This window comes from Lontra canadensis, unplaced genomic scaffold (genome assembly GCF_010015895.1).
Source record: "Lontra canadensis isolate GAN:19392208 unplaced genomic scaffold, GSC_riverotter_1.0 scaffold144, whole genome shotgun sequence".
NCBI classification, from domain to species: domain Eukaryota; kingdom Metazoa; phylum Chordata; class Mammalia; order Carnivora; family Mustelidae; genus Lontra; species Lontra canadensis.
The window spans coordinates 2,309,779-2,326,201 of record NW_022631138.1 but is presented as its reverse complement, the minus strand read 5'-3'; the positions used below and the strand labels follow the sequence as shown (position 1 = coordinate 2,326,201).

Below are 16,423 nucleotides of genomic sequence, written 5' to 3'. Positions count from 1 at the left end.
TAAAAAAGATTTTATTTATTTATTTATTTGAGAGAATGAGAGAGAGAAAGAGAGAGGGTTAGGGGGAGAAGCAGAGTGAGCAGGGAGCCCAGTACAGGACTTGATCCTGGGACGGGAGTCACTTAGTGAAGGCAGTCACTTAACCAACTGAGCCACCCAGGTGCCCTTTTTTTAATCTGATTTTTAAAAATAAGGGCGGGGCACCTGGGTGACTCAGTGGGTTAAGCCTCTGCCTTCGGTTCAGGTCATGGTCTCAGGGTCCTGGGATTGAGCCCCACATCGGGGTCTCTGCTCAGGACGGAGCCTGCTTCCCCCTTTCTCTCTGCCTGGCTCTCTGCCCACTTGTGATCTCTCTCTCTCTGTCAAATAAATAAATAAAATCTTTTAAAAAAAATAAGGGCAAAGTATAATAAAATATTCAAATTGCACACACACTAATATTCAGTGCTGGAATGCTGTTATAATTGGCAGAATATTTATTTTTCAACTGATGTGTAAAAGTTCAGATCTTTCAAATAAAGGCCAATTTAGAAGAGTCACTTTATAATGTTTTAAAGGTGGTTAAAATGATTTTGTGCAATGGAATAAAATATTTAAATTTCTATTACTTACATTTAGTTCTTTGTTTTTGTTTTCAAAGGATGATAAACCTAAGGAGAAGCAGCCGCGTGTGAGAATGAGTCAGGGATTCATCAACCAACATACAGTGGAACGCAAGGGGAAACAAATTTGTAAATATTTTCTTGAAAGGAAATGTATTAAGGTATAAAAAACTATGTAAGCAAAAATATACTAAAATGTGAAGTATAACAAAAATGTACTAAAGCCAACTCCCATTTCCATTGGGTAGTCTAAAAGCATACCTGTACATTTTTATAACTGTTTCCTTCTGGAAAGTTCAACTAGAATACTTTATTGAAATATTCCTCTATATTTTAGAAAGATACTTTTTAAAAAATGCTTTGGGTTATATAAAAAATAAAATTAAAAATAAAAAAAAATAAAAAATAAAAAAAATGCTTTGGGTTGAAAATGTTTAGGTCTTAAGATTTTAAGCGGGTATGTGTGGTGTGGTTATAAGATAGCTCTTTACGAATTAGACTGTAGTAAAAAAAAAAAAAAAAACGTTTTATACTTTAGTGTTTCTGAGACTTTCTGGAGTCATTTGCTTATCTTAAGCTTAGTAGTAATTGAATGACTTAACTTTGAGAATGTTAATGGCTTTTCCTTGTTCTGTTTTGACCCAGGGAGACCAGTGTAAATTTGATCATGATGCAGAGATAGAGAAGAAAAAGGAAATGTGTAAATTTTATGTACAAGGATATTGTACCAGAGGTGAAAACTGCCTATATTTGCATAATATCCTTTATCACAAAATATAATAACTACTTTTTCTAAATATTTACATGAACATTTTAAATACCTGTAATTTTCAATGAAACCCATGTTTTAGCTATGGTAAAATTATTTTATCTAAGCCCAACTCAGTATCAGAGTGGTTAATTGTGTAGTTTTTTTTTTTTTCCCCCAAAGAAAGAAAAGATGGATTCTTTAGCAGTTCTCTCAAATCAAGATCATTCACCTGGGTATAGTATAACAGCAGGTTCATGAGACCTGTTCAGCCCCCAGAAAGACTGTCAGAATTTCTGCTGTGACATTAACTAATTGTATTTATATTCATGTAAGTTACTTTGTTGTTGTTGTTGTTGTTTAATGATTTTATTTTTAAGTAGTCTCTGCAACCAATGTGGGACTCAGATTTACAACTCTGCAATCAAGGGTTGCATGCTCTATGATTGAGCCTGCTAGGTGCCCTCATCTAAACTACTTAAAAAAAAGGAGGAGGAGGAATTACATAATTTGGGAGTACTTATTTTCTATATATTCTATACCAAATAGAGGTTAATTGTCCCTTAGTTTGGAAAATAACCCTAACTCCTCAGTGCAAATGGTATAGACATGTTGTAAAAACATGGAACATAAACATTTTAGGGTTAAGAGCACCTTTGGGCGCCACAAAAGTTGTTTTCCTTCAGTCATTCAATAGAAGGAATCTCAATTCTAACTTGAGCGTTTTTTCCTAGAAAATAATATTGAAGTTGTTTAATTGATCCTATTTTAAACAAGCCTTATATCTGAAGGATTCACATTTGTAAGGCCTATCATTGTTACTGACTTTAATTTCCCCACCCCACAAGAATGCTTTAAAGTATTTGAAATACACATCCTTTTCTTAAATCAGTGAAATATGCTGGTAGTTTATTGTGAAAATGGATATGAAGGAAAAGTATCCTGTGATAGCCATTAAACTTAATTTATATAGTTATTCTAAAATTAGATGTTTCATATAATTCAGTTAGTAATCTATTGTCTCATATTTTAAATAGAGAGTTTAGTGTTTCTACTATTAGGAAAGACCTTTATAGAGGGCAAATAAAGTCAGTAAATTAATAACAAAATATTTTAATTGGATTAAACATGTTCTCTTCCTTAACATTTGGATTACATGAATATCCTTGCAAGTTTTACCATACAGGAACAAAGTGTTATCAGGGTGAATATTGCAAGTTTTCACATTCTCCCCTGACTCCTGAAACACAAGAATTGTTGGCCAAAGTAAGTACAATTTTAATTTTTGTTTTTCTTTTTTTAAAGAGAATGTTTGAACTAAAGACTAACTTTGAACTAAGATTTGAAAACACACTCTTCTTTAAGGTTACCATATGGGGTGTATTAGGACTGACAGCCTTAGAATTTAATTCCATATAGAAAAGTAATATTCATATATATATTTTTTTGTAGCTTGAAGGAAAATTTATACTTACTGCTGGTGAGAACATTCCAGTTTATACTTATACAAGCAATAAGTATAAATTGAATGTTCTTAAAACCTTCAATGTAGTTAGCAACCTTAGTAGCCAAGCTAACCAAAGGAAAACAAAATAAATAGGAGAACTAGTACTCCTGTTATAATCTTAGAAGGAAAGCAAAGAATCGCTGGATGGTAAATATTTTTAGAGTTACACATACTCAAGTAGTTATTTCAAAAGTTTTCTTTACCAGGCGCCCGGGTGGCTCAGTCGGTTAGGCATCTGCCTTCAGCTTGCTGTGATCCCACAGTCCTGGAATTGTTGGACTCTCTGCTCAGCGTGGGAGCCTACCACTTCTTTCTTTGCCCACCTCGCATGCTTTCTCTGTCTCTCTCTCTGTCTCTGTCTCTCACTCATATACATAAAATCGTTAAAAACTTTTTTTTTCTTCAAATACTCTTTCAGGGCACCTGGGTGGCTCAGTGGGTTAAGCCTCTGCCTTCGGCTCAGGTCATGATCTCAGGTTCCTGGGATTGAGTTCCCTGTTGGGCTCTCTGCTCAGTGGGGGGCCTGCCTCCCCACCCCGATCTTCCTACTTGCCTCTCTGCCTACTTGTGATCTCTCTCTGTCAAATAAATAAATAAAATCTTTAAACAAACAAAAAAACCTCTTTCAGTGAGGAAAGATAACTGAAAAATAAGTCATTTATATTCTTTCATTTCCTATATGTTAATTGGAATTAGTGTCTTCAAAATTAAATTGAAATATAGGAGAAAATAAAAGATTCTCCTAGAACCAAGCCATACCATCTTGTGGCAGAAAGTTCTCTTGAGTATATACAAATATTAGAAAGTCAAATGTACTTATTTCTGGATATTTTTAGGTTGGAAAAATGAAGGCTTACCCTGGAATTAAAAGTCATACCAAATATTTTGTTGTTAGTATGAAATATATATGAAAAAAAGATAGATATAAAAGTTGTCTTTCAGGCCTCATTGTAAACATTAGGTGATTACTAGGATAAATAGTGTTGGACTCACTAGACAGTTCTAAGAGCATTATGATGTACCTGAATTAGACATTGATGCATAAAAATGATTGTGTGATTTTTTTTTTTCATATTAGGTTTTGGATACTGAAAAGAAGTCATCATGAAAATAAAAGGCATAAGAAAGGTAAAATTAGCTTTTAGCACATTTCCTTTTTATTCTCTGAAACAGCTCTAGAAATTGGCTTGGAAACATAGGACTTTTCCATTTTCTAAAATAGAAATCTTTTTCTTTATCTTCCCCTGCTAACAAATTATAAAACATTTGCTACCTGTACATGGATATATATGTCCAGGTCCTTGGGCCTACTTCCCTTTCTTGGTTTGTCACTATCTTTTGTAGTTTTATCCTCCTCTTTTGTTTCTTTGTAGATTTACCAAGTGTGTGTGATCCATGAAATAGTGTATTTGGTTTTGTTTGTGTTTGGATTTTATTTAAATAGCTTGGATTTTATTTAAACAATAAATATTCTATGTACTCATTTATATATTTATGTGACTTGCTATTTTCACTCACCATTACACTTCTTTTTTGGTGGGGGGTGGAGAGAGAGAGAGGGAGGGCAAGCAAGGGAGCAGGGGAGAGGGGCAGAGGAAGAGGGAGAGAGAATCTCAAGCAGGCTCCATGCCCAACTTGGAGCCAGATGCAGGGCTTGATCTCATGACCCTGAGATCATGACCTGAGGTACAATCAAGAGTCAGACGCAGAACCAGCTGAGCCACCTAGGTGCCCCTCAACATTATGTTTCTAGATTCATACATGTGGGTACACATAGCTCTTATTCATTAATTTATACTTTCATATAGCATTTCATTCTATGAATATGTTAAAATTTATTTGGTCATTCAACTACTGATGGACACTTAGGTTATTTTCAATTTTTAAAATATAAGGTATTGTTAAAAATAATTATATGTATGTCTTTTGATGTAGTTGTATGTGTGTTATCCTGGATATAAACCAAGGAAAATGTAAAATTTAAGATAATACCAGTCTTTTCTAAAGTAGTTAGAACAGTTTATACTCCCACCAACTGTGTAAAAGAACTCCTGTGGCTCTATACTTGCTGATACTTTTATTGTCAAGACTTCAGTTTATTGGACATAAAAGTGATGTCTCATAGCTTATTTTCATGAAATTCAGCATCTTTTCTTAAGCTTACTAGCTTTTGAGTTTCATTTTTGGTGAAATTCCTGTTGTGTTTTTGCCTGTGTCTCAATTGGGCTGATTGTACTTTATAAGTTGATTTTATATATTCTTGATGTAATTCTTCACGGGATATGTGTGGCAGGTCTTCTCCCATCTTGTGCATTGTCTTTTCAGTTTTTCTGAGAAGGCTCAATGAGCAGAATTACTTCCTTTGGCAATCTTTTTAAATTTTGTTTTTTATATTTCTTTTCTACTCCTTTGGAAAATGTATCAGTTAACAGTTGCTACCATAATGGTGTTAACAACCAGAAGCCGCTCACTAGCATATAAAAATAAACATTTCTTTTTCCATACATCTGCATATTGGCTGGGAATAGGCTGATCTAGGCTGGCTTTGGCTGGGTTGGCTCTGCTTCATTAAGCAGCTTGACTGGGATGGTTCTGCTCCACGTTCATCTCAGTCTCCTCCTACGCCCACTAGGCTAGCTGGGTTGTGTTCCTCTCATGGTGTTGGCAGAAGCTCAGGGCTGTTTGCATCATGTTTATTCATAACCCGTTGGCCTAAGTAAGTGACATGGCCAAGCCCAAAATCAAGAAGTAGGGAAGTACACTCTACTTAGACTTTCCACATGGGAGGAGCTAAATTACATGAAAAAAGAGGGTGATTGTGGCTATAGGGAGAAAAGAATGAACTAATTGATTTTTTTTTTTTTTTTTTTGAATGTTATGTGGTAGGGACCTGTTTTTCCCTTTCCTTATACTGACAAGCAGCCTCCCTGCACCATTCAACTGAAAAGACTGCCTTTTCCCCACTGGTTTGTAATGCCTGCCCCCTGTGCTATATATATAGTTTCCTCTAAACAAAGATTGGTTTCTGGGGTATCTTTTCTGCTTCAATTCTCTCGTTCTCAAACACTGTGTCTTAGTTACTAGAGCTTTCCTGGATTTTGCCTGTTTGATAGTTTATTTAATGCTGTTCTTCACAAATGCCTTGGATATTTTGGGCCCTTATTTTAAAAAATTATTTGGTAACATTTTGTTTATTTGAGGGAGAGAGAGTACACAGATTGGGGGAGAGGCAGAGGAAGAGGGAAGGGGACATGTAGACTCCCTGCTGAGTGGGGAGCCTGATGCGGGGCTCAATTCCAGGACTCCAGGATCATGACCTGAGTTGAACTCAGATGCTTAACCAACTGAGCCACCCGGGTGCCCCTATTTTGGGCCCTTTTACTTTGATATAGTTTTCTCCTGCTTTCAGTGTAATACTTAATACTTATTGGTAAATTTACAAAGTTGTGTGACATCACCATATCCAATTTTAGGATGTTTTTGACACCCACAAAAAGATCCCTTGTACCTATTTTTATTCACTCTCCAGTCTCACCTCCAGTCATAGGCAACCACTGATCTCCTTTCTGTCTCTAGCTTTGCCTTTTCTGGGCATTTCTTATAAATTTCAATATGTGGTCTTCTGCTTCTGGCTCTTCATGTAGTATGATATTTTTGAGATTCATTCATGCCTTATCATAGATCACTTGTTTTTTAAAAGATTTTATTCATTTATTTGACAGAAAGAGACATCACAAGTAGGCAGAGAGGCAGGCAGAGAGTGGGAAGCAGGCTCTCTGCTGAGCAGAGAGCCCGATGTGGGGCTCGATCCCAGGACCCTGAGACCATGACCTGAGCCAAAGGCAGGGGCTTAACCCGCTGAGCCACCCAGGCACCCTGTTCACTTTTTTTTTTTTTTTTAAATAATTGCCCCATTATACCATTGTATGGTTAGGGATTTCTGGATACTATGGTAATTATATGTTTAACTTCTTAAGAACTGGAAGATTGTTTTCCAAAGTGGTTGTATCAATTTGCATTCTAGACAGCAAAGTAAGAAGATTTTAGTTTCTCCACATCCTCACCCACACTTGTTATTGTCGGTTGTTTTGATTATAGCTTTTCTAGTAGGGGTGAAGTGGTATCTCACTATAGCTGTAATTTGCATTTTTCAAATGATTAGTGGTGTTAAGCATCTTTTCATGTGCCATTGGTCAGTTCAGATCTTTACCTATTCTGTAATTGGATCATCATCTTACTATTGTATTGTGCCTGTGTTTTTAAAATAGTGTCATTTGGGAGGGAGTGTGTTGTGGTGAGCGCTGTGTGTTGTGTAAGACTGATGAATCACAGACCTGTAGCCCTGAAACAAATAATACATTATATGTTAATATTGATATTAATAGGATTCTTTTGAGTTAATTCTTGGGAAAAGTAGGAGCTAAGGATCTAAATTTTTCTTTTTGCATGTAGATATCCAGTTGTCCCAGCACTATATTAAAAAAAGACTGCCCTTTATCCACTGACTTACCTTGGCACCTTTGTCAGAAATCAGTTGTCTATAAATACAAGAATTTCTTTCTACACTTTCAGTTGTGTTCTGTTGCTTTGTACGGTTATCCTTGTATGCTATCACACTGTCTTGTGATAGTGTCTTGTGATTACTGTAGCTTTATACTAAGCTTTAAAATAAGAAAATATATGCTGTCCAGTTTTATTCACCTTTTCAAAGATTGTTTTGGCTATTTGGTGTCTTTTGCTTTTTCATATAAATTTTAGGATCAGCTTGTAAATTTCTGCAAGACACCTATGCTGGAATTTTCATAGTTTGCATTGACCTGTGGAGAATGGCCATGTTCTATGGATATGGAATGTATCTCACTTTATTTAGATCTTTAATTTCTCTCAGTTTTGTAGTTTTCAGCATACAAGTGTGTTATTTTACACTTATTTTGTTAAATTTATTTACACACATTTTTTCCTCTTTGATGCTGTTGATAATTGGAATGTTTTTTAAACTTAATTTTTGGATCATATATTCCTAGTATAAAGAAATAGAACTTACTTTTGCATTTTCTTTTTTTTTTTTCCTGAGTCTTTTATGAACTCATTTATTAGCTCTATAGTTTTGTGTGTGTGTATGTGTGTGTTCTTTAGGAATTTCTATATATTATCTGAGAATAAAGACAGTTTTATTTCTTCCTTTCTAATCTGGATGCCTTTTATTTCTTGAGTGATTTCACTGCCTCAAACCTCCCATGCAATGTTAAATAGAAGGAACAGCAGATATCATTGACTTTTTCCTGATGTTAGGAAAAAAGCATTCAGTCCTTTACCACTGTGTATGATTTCAGCTGTAGATTTTTCAAAGATATGCTTCATTGGCTTGAGAAAGTTCCCTTCTATTCATACTTTATCAAGAGCTTTTATAGTGGATGGATGTTGGATTTTGTCAAATGCGTTTTCTCTATCTGCTGAGATGCTCATATCATTTTTCCCTTTAATCCTATTAATATGATACACTACATTATTATGACATACTCAAATGTTAAACCAGTGTTGCATTCTTTCTTTTTTTTTTTTTTAAGATTTTATTTATTTATTTGACAGACAGAGGTCACAAGTAGGCAGAGAGGCAGGCAGAGAGAAGAGGAAGCAGGCTCCCTGCTGAGCAGAGAGCCTGATGCGGGGCTCGATCCCAGGACCCTGGGATCATGACCTGAGCCGAAGGCAGAGGCCTTAACCCACTGAGCCACTCAGGTGCCCCAAACCAGTGTTGCATTCTTGGATAAGTCCCACTTGGTCATGGTATATAACCTGTTTTGAATATTTTTGGATTTGATTTGCTAAATTTTATGAAAGATTTTTATTCTATTCATATATAGCTTTCTTTTCTTATCATATCTTTTTCTAGCTTTGGTATCAGGCTACTACTGGTTTCCTTAAGTGAACTGACAGATGTTCCTTCTTCCTTTATTTTCTGGAAAAGTTTTTGAAGGATTGGTATTATTTCTTCTTTAAATATGTGGTAGCATTCACCACTGAGGACATCTGAGCCTGAGCTTTTCTTCAACAGAAGATTTTACATACTGATTCAATTTCTTTCCTTTTTATAGGTTTATTCAAGTTTTTTTCCTTGAATTTTGTTTTGGTAACTTGTATTTTCCTATTAATTTTGCCATTTCATCTAAGTTGTCTACTTTGTTGGCATAAGTTTGTCCAATAGTACTGTTTTATAACTCTTTTGATTTCTGTATCAAGAAGTTTGTATCAAGAAGAGATTTCTGTGCCAACAGTTTTGAGTTCTGTATGATAGTGATATCCCCTCTTTTGTACCTCATTTTGGTACTTTTGAGTCCACTCTTTTTTTTTTTTCTTGGTTAGTGTAATTAAATGTTTTGTTGATTTTTCAAAGAACCAACTTGGTCTATTGATAATTCTCTATTTTTTTTAATTGATTTCCACTCAATTTTTCTTATTTCCTTCCTTCTGCTTGCTTTGTGTTTCGTTTGCTCCTATGTAGATTTTAGAGTCAGTTTGACAAACCCCTCCTCGCCAGCAAAGCAAAACAAGAACTGTTTGGGGTTCTTTTAATTGGAATTTGTTTAGCTGTGTGCATTAGTTTGGAAACAGTTGACAGCTTTTTGGAGTGAGTTCTTCAGTCCATGAATATGTTGTCTATAGTCTTTTTAAGTGTTTTTTTAATAAAGTTATCATTGTCATTATCATTTTTTTAAGTACTTTATAATTTTGGATGTTACTCTCATTCATATTTTTAAAAATACTTATTTATTTATTTGTCAGAGAGAGAGAGTGTGTGCACAAGCAGGCAGAGTGGCAGGTAGAGGTGGAGAGAAAAGCAGGCTCCCTGCCAAGCAAGCAGCCTGATACGGGACTTGATCCCAGGACCCTGGGATCATGACCTGAGCTGAAGGCAGTGGCCTAACCGACTGAGCAATCCAGGCGTCCCATCTCATTCATATTTTTAAACTTGATTTTTCTGATTTGAATCAAAAACTTTGCTAATTTCTCTTTTAAAGTTGATAATTTGAGTAAGGTTTTCTGGATTTTTTTGTAGACATACATCTGCATATAATGATTTTTATTCCTTCTGCGGTTCTTATTTATTTTTATTTTTCTTGTCTTGTTGACTAGGCCTTATAGTACAACATTTAAGAACAGCTGTGTTGAAGTATACATTATATATAATGCACTCATTTTAAGTGTACACCTCAGTTATGTTAAGTATATTCACACTGTTTTGCATCCAGTCTTCAGAACCTTTTCATCTTGCAAATGAAATTCTGAACCCATTTAACAGTAACTACCCATTCCCTCCCTCCCCCAAGCCCTTGGCAACCACCATTCTTCTTTATGTCTCTGATTTTGATGACGCCAGATACCTCATGTAAGTGGGATCCTAGAGTATTTGTCTTTTTGTGACTGGCTTATTTCACTTAACATAGTATCTTCAAGGTTCATTAATGCAGCATGTGTCAGGATGTCCATCCTTTTTCAGGCTGAGTAATACTCCATTACTCAGTAATATATTATTCCTATTACTCATATTCCATACTGAGTAATATTCCATATTTAAAATGTATCTCCACATTTTGCTTAACCATTCATCTGTTGATGGTTACTTGGAGTGCTTCCATGTTTTAACTGTTGTGAATAATGCTGTTATGAACATGATGTACAAATATCTTTTTGAAACTCTCAATTTTGGGTGTATGTGTGGAAGTAGAGTTGTTGGGCCATGTGATAATTCTGTTCTTAATTTTTTTGAGGAACCACTATACTGTTTCTGTAGTAGCTGTACCATTTACATTCCCACCACAAGTGCACAGGATTCCAATTTCCCCACGTTCTCACCAACACTTGTTACTTTCTTTTTCTTTTTTTATTTGATAGTATGGGTATGGGTATGAGGTGGTAGGCATCTCATTGTAGTTACAATTTGCATTTTCCTAATGATTAATGATGTTGAGCATCTTTTCATGTGCTTATTGGCCATTTTATATCATCTTTGGAGAAATTCAAAGACTGTTCAAGTCCTTTGCACAATTTTGAACAGGGTTTTTGTTTTAGAGAGTTCTCTAAATATTCTGGATTTTAATCACTTATGATAATATGACTTGCAAATATTTACTCCCATTTCGTAGGTTGCCTTTTCACTCTGTTGATAGTGTTTTTTGATGTACAAGATTTTAAAATTTTCATGAAATCCAGTTTGTCTTTTTTTTTTTTTTCGTGTGCTGTTTCTGCCTTTGGTCTCATATTCAGGAAATCACTGCTGAATCCAATGTTGTCAAACTTTTATCCTGTCTCTTTTTCCTAAGAGTTTTATGGTTCTAGCTCTTAGTTTAAGTCTTTAATTCATTTTGAGTTAATGGATGAAGAGATACAGGAGATCGAAGAGAGAAAACTTTTTAAGTCTTTAATTTTTAAGTCTTTAATTCATTTTGAGTTTGGGAAGGGTTACAACTTCATTCTTTTGCACTTAGATATCCAGTTTTGCCGGTCCCATTTGTTGAAAAGACTGTCATTTCCCCATTGAATGACTTTGGCACCCTTGTCAAAAATTATTTGACCGTGTGTGGGAAGGTTTATTTCTGAGCTCTGTATTCTATTCCATTGGTTTTATATATGTTTGTCTTTATGCCAATACCATATTATTTGATTATTGTAGATTTATAGTCAGTTTTGAAATTTAGAAGTGTGAACCTCAACTTTGTTCTTTTTCAAGATTATTTTTGGCTCCTTGAGGCCTATTGAGATTCCATATGATTTTAGGGTGGATTTTTGTTTCTGCCAGAAGTGTTATGATTTTGATAGTGAATGCACTGATGCCATAGATCACTTTGGGCACTATTGACAACTATATTAAGTCTTTCCGATTCATGAACATGGGGTGCCTTTGCATTTATTTATGTTTTTATCTTCTTTGAGAAATGTTTTGTAGTTTTCATTGTACAAGCCTTTCACCATCATGGTTAAATTTCCCCCTAAGAATTTTATTCTCTTTGAGGTATAGTGAATGGAATTGTCTTCTTGACTTCCTTTTCAGATTGTGTGTAATTTGTGTATAGAAATGGAACTCATTCTTATGTGTTGACTTTATATCCTACTGGTTTGTTGAATTCGTTTATTCTTTTTTTTTTTTTAAAGATTTTATTTATTTATTTGACAGACAGAGATCACAAGTGGACAGAGAGAGAGGAGGAAGCAGGCTCCCTGCTGAGCAGAGAGCCTGATGTGGGACTCGATCCCAGGACCCTGGGATCCTGACCTGAGCCAAAGGCAGAGGCTTTTACCCACTGAGCTACCCAGGCGCCTCTCGTTTATTAGTTCTAACAAAAAGTATTTTTGTGGAAGCTTTAAGGTTTCCTACTTATAGATCATAGATTATACATGTAGATTATAGATACATAGATAAATGTTTTCTTAACATGATAAAATATATTATATCTTGATAAGAAAGTAAGCATCATACTTAATGGGGAAATAATGGAGGCATTTCTACTAGAAGTGTTTATGTCCAGTGGGACTGTCTAGTTTCTGAAAGTTGAATAGAATTTCCCTCTGAAAACATCTATATGTGGTGCTAGTTTCATTTAAGAATGTCCTTGATGAAACAGTAAAAATTATTAATGTTAAACCTCAATTCTTGGTATGTCTTGTCAATATTATGTATAGTGAAATGGAAAGATGTATAAAGTATTTCTACCTACTCAGTGGTATTCTCAAGGAAAAACATTTGTGTGCTTTTGTCTTAATTGCAAGCTGAATTAGCTGTATTTTTTCATGAATACTCAAAAGAACAACTAAGGGGCAGACTTTTTTTTTTTCAGACGTAGTTGTTCAGCAGGTACTTTTTCACAAATGAATGAAATTACCCCATTACTTCAAGGAAAGTAACTGAAAATATTCGTTATCAATGATAAAATTCTGGCTTTTGAGCAAAAATTATAATTTGGAACATTTGATCTGTCTCTCTGAGCTTGGTAGCTTTCCTGTACTTTTTGCCAGATTGGTTGGTAATATTAAAGACTATGATATTTTAAAATGTGGTGTTTTAAATAATGTATAATGAAACATTTGAAAGGTATGCATAAATTAGTAAGCTAATATTTCCAAATAAATAATGCATGGTGTTTCAAAATTATGCATGGGTTAAACATCCATCCAACCTACAATATAGATTATTGTGCTTTAATAACAGTACAAAAATTTCCTTCTTGGGGCGCCTGGGTGGCTCAGTGGGTTAAAGCCTCTGCCTTCGGTTCAGGTCATGATCCCAGGGTCCTGGGATCGAGCCCTGCATCGGGCTCTCTGCTCGGTGAGGAGCCTGCTTTCTCCTCTCTCTCTGCCTTCCTCTCTGCCTACCTGTGATCTCTGTCAAATAAATAAATAAAATCTTTTAAAAATAATAATAATAGAATACCACCTTTAAAAAAAATTTCCTTCTTGTGCTTTCAGATTTATATTGTAACTGGAAATTTGGTTGCGTTTGCTTTTAGTATGTGTTTGCTCACCACTTTATTTTTTAGCTTTTCTGAATAAGTTTTAGCTTTTCTCATGTGGAGTATATAATATGGTTGGGTTTTGTTCTGTGAGCCAAACGTAAAATCCTTTACTTCTTTTGATAAGTGAATTATTTATTGAATAATTCACATTTATTGAAATGACTGAACTTTTGGGTTCGTTTCTATCATTTTATAGTATAGTTGCTGTGTAAATTATGTTACATTTGTGTGTTTTCCCACTATGATGCATTTTCTTGTTTTGCTCTTTTATATATTTTGCTTTTTTTATCTCCTTTTTATCCTTTTGTTCTTTTCCCACTTTTATCCAATAAATCTTATTAAGTTTCCATTAAAATTTCTCCTGTCTTGTAATATACTTTACATTTTTGATATGATCTCTTTTTTGTATCATTTCTGAGGTCAGTCATCTCTTGTTTCATTACTTGCATTTTTTTTGTTCAATTTTTGTCTTAGTTTTTGAATTTTAATTCAGGATATTTAATTCAGTTTGGATTTTTGTGTTACAATTTACTGCTGCTGCGTGGCTTTTTGTGGGGAAGGGAGTAGGGGTGGATAAGTTGGTAATTTTCACTGGCTGATGTGTTTTGTTGTTGTTTTTTTCTGTAGTTTTGTATAGATGAAGAATACTTATGCCTACGCCCGTTCAAGACTGTTGATTTGGAGTGGTTTACAAGAGTCCTCATTTAAAGCGCCCTCTTGTGTCGGTATGATGTTGTGCATCTTCTTTAATGGATGGTGTGGAGGGGACAGAATCTAGTTATGAGTGAGGGAATTAGTCTTCACCAAGATACTCCAGCCGGTGGAACAAGAGGGGAGCATATATGGCAGAGATGCTGGCTGGTAGGTCAACGTTGTGGTACTAAATTGCAGAAGTCTTTTCTGATTGAGTTTTGTCAATAAAATCGGAAGAAAGGTTAAGCTGAGTGAGGATGGATGAAGAGATATAGGAGATCGAAGAGAGAAAACTGTTAAGTTTCTCCAAGAAGACACTGGAATAATAGGTAGATGATGACTATATGGTTAGATCTTTTCATGTCATTAAATACATTTGCAACATATTTTTAATGGTTGCTCATAATTTTGTTTTATGGCTTAAATTATGGTTTTGTGATTTATTTTTTTAAACCACTTTCCTGTTTTTTCCAATATCTTACTATTGTAAATAAAATGGAACAATGCCTCTTGCTATGCCATTCCTATACTTGGAGTTCTTAACTTTTTGTTGTTGTTGTTGTTAAGGCATGAGAATGGTTATATTTTTCGTTGGTTCATAAACTGTAGTGAAATTGTACACTTGTGTAAAATGTAAATTTTAGAAGTGTGATGATATGTTTAACATGATAGTCAAAAGCAAAATTCTCCAAGCACAAATCATGAGATCCTAAATATGCACTTTTATATAGTGGTACTGATTATTATTAGAACAATACTGGGAGGGGGCGCCTGGGTGGCTCAGTGGGTTAAGCCTATGCCTTCAGCTTAGGTTATGATCTCAGGGTCCTGGCATCGAGTCCCGCATTGGGCTCTCTGCTCCGCAGGGAGCCTGCTTCCTCCTCTCTCTCTCTCTGCTTGCCTCTCTGTCCACTTGTGATCTCTCTCTGTCAAATAAATAGAATCTTTGGCGGGGAAAGAAAAGAACAATACTGGAAGACTGAAACTGTCATCATCATATTTTATTGGTGGGAAGAACAATAGCATCACTGACTTGCTGTATAGAGTATACCAAAGGTAGCAAATTTTTAACAAAGTTCTATTTGAAAATATGAGTCAGTTACTTTGCTTTTAACGTAATCCTGCTAAAGCAAGAAAGAGAATTGTGCGTACTTCCAGCAGAGGTTTATCAGACAAGGCCTAGGAAAGGAAGAAACCAGGATAGTTCTTGGGCCATTAGCACTGGCAGTCTGTGAGCTAGGAGGGAGTCATCTCTTCATGCCCCAAGGTTGCTTGGTTCACTCCCTGGCAGCGGCTAGGGAGAAGGGTAAGATGATGCACTAGAAGCTGCCAGAGGACGTGACAGAGGAGAGAGGCTGAGTTGATATTTCAGAAGGATCCATTACAAAAGTCTTCAATAATTTAATGAAATTATGCAAAGGAGCGATTATATTACTTATAGGATTGATACTTTATATTTTTTAAACATCACATACAATTCAGAGGATTTCCAGATCCTGTCATAGCTCACAATTTTAGAAGGGCAATTTTATAGCAAACCTGTATGTAAGTTAACATTGATCAGCAATAAGCTAGCACGTTTGCACACTTTTCATCTGTGGGCACTGTGCTATTTTATTTAAACTGTTTAACTTTCTTATTTAAGCCATATTACTCTATGAGATAGATAATGGGATCAAAGGCATAGAAAAGAGAATAAATAGGAACATTTACCTTCTATTTTTTCTATTTCCATGAACCTTGAAAATACTTATATTTGATCTTCTATGACAGTTTAACAATTTATTTCTGTTAGGGTCCGTAATCAAAGGAGCAAGACTGATACAAAGCGAAGGTCAAGCAAAGCTTTATTTTGCGCCAAGCATCGAGAATCAAACCAACTGGTCAGGGCCGTCTCTTACAAAGAGGCGACCCCTCCCAGCCTCACAGACTAACTTTTATAGAAGTGGTTGAGCCTGGCTATACAGAGGTGGCCAATGAGATTGCAATAGACAGAGAAAACTGCACAGTCATGCTAGGTCAGCAACACACAGAGAAAACTGCACAGTCATGCCAGGTCACACACGGGTGGCCAATTGAATTTCAATTTACCCTAGTAGATATATGCTCGCCCCCCTGATTGGATGTCTCCACCTGGCCTGACCCACCCTTGTATCTGGGCTTTGCAGGTAAGTTCCTCTGGGAGGGGCAGGGTCAATCTAAGTTCACTGCATAAACACAAAATGGCTCCCTCTGGCTAAGTAGGCCCTTACAATTTCCTTATGTTACCTCATGTACAGTTCAATACTGGTGAGTGTTAGGGTCCGTGATCAAAGGAACGAGACTGATATAAAGCAAAAATCAAACAAAGCTTTATTTCACGCCA

At 35.4% G+C, this 16,423-nt stretch overlaps 1 protein-coding gene across 3 annotated transcripts in view; it reads left to right on the top strand.

Annotated features, from left to right (window-relative positions):
* ZC3H8 (zinc finger CCCH-type containing 8) overlaps positions 1–16,423 on the top strand; it is a 44,201-nt gene that overhangs the window by 16,576 nt on the left and 11,202 nt on the right. The window contains exons 5-9 of one of the 3 annotated variants that reach the window (XR_004381038.1): positions 641–763; positions 1,248–1,359; positions 2,507–2,616; positions 3,936–3,985; positions 13,993–14,226. Coding sequence is in view for 2 of the 3 variants with exons in the window: in XM_032843834.1 (XP_032699725.1) it covers positions 641–763; positions 1,248–1,359; positions 2,507–2,616; positions 3,936–3,965 (375 nt within the window). In the remaining variant the exon portion in view is untranslated. Of the gene's footprint in view, positions 1–640; positions 764–1,247; positions 1,360–2,506; positions 2,617–3,935; positions 3,986–13,992; positions 14,605–16,423 lie in introns of those variants that run through there. The other 2 variants (XM_032843834.1, XM_032843835.1) reach the window with 2 other exon arrangements.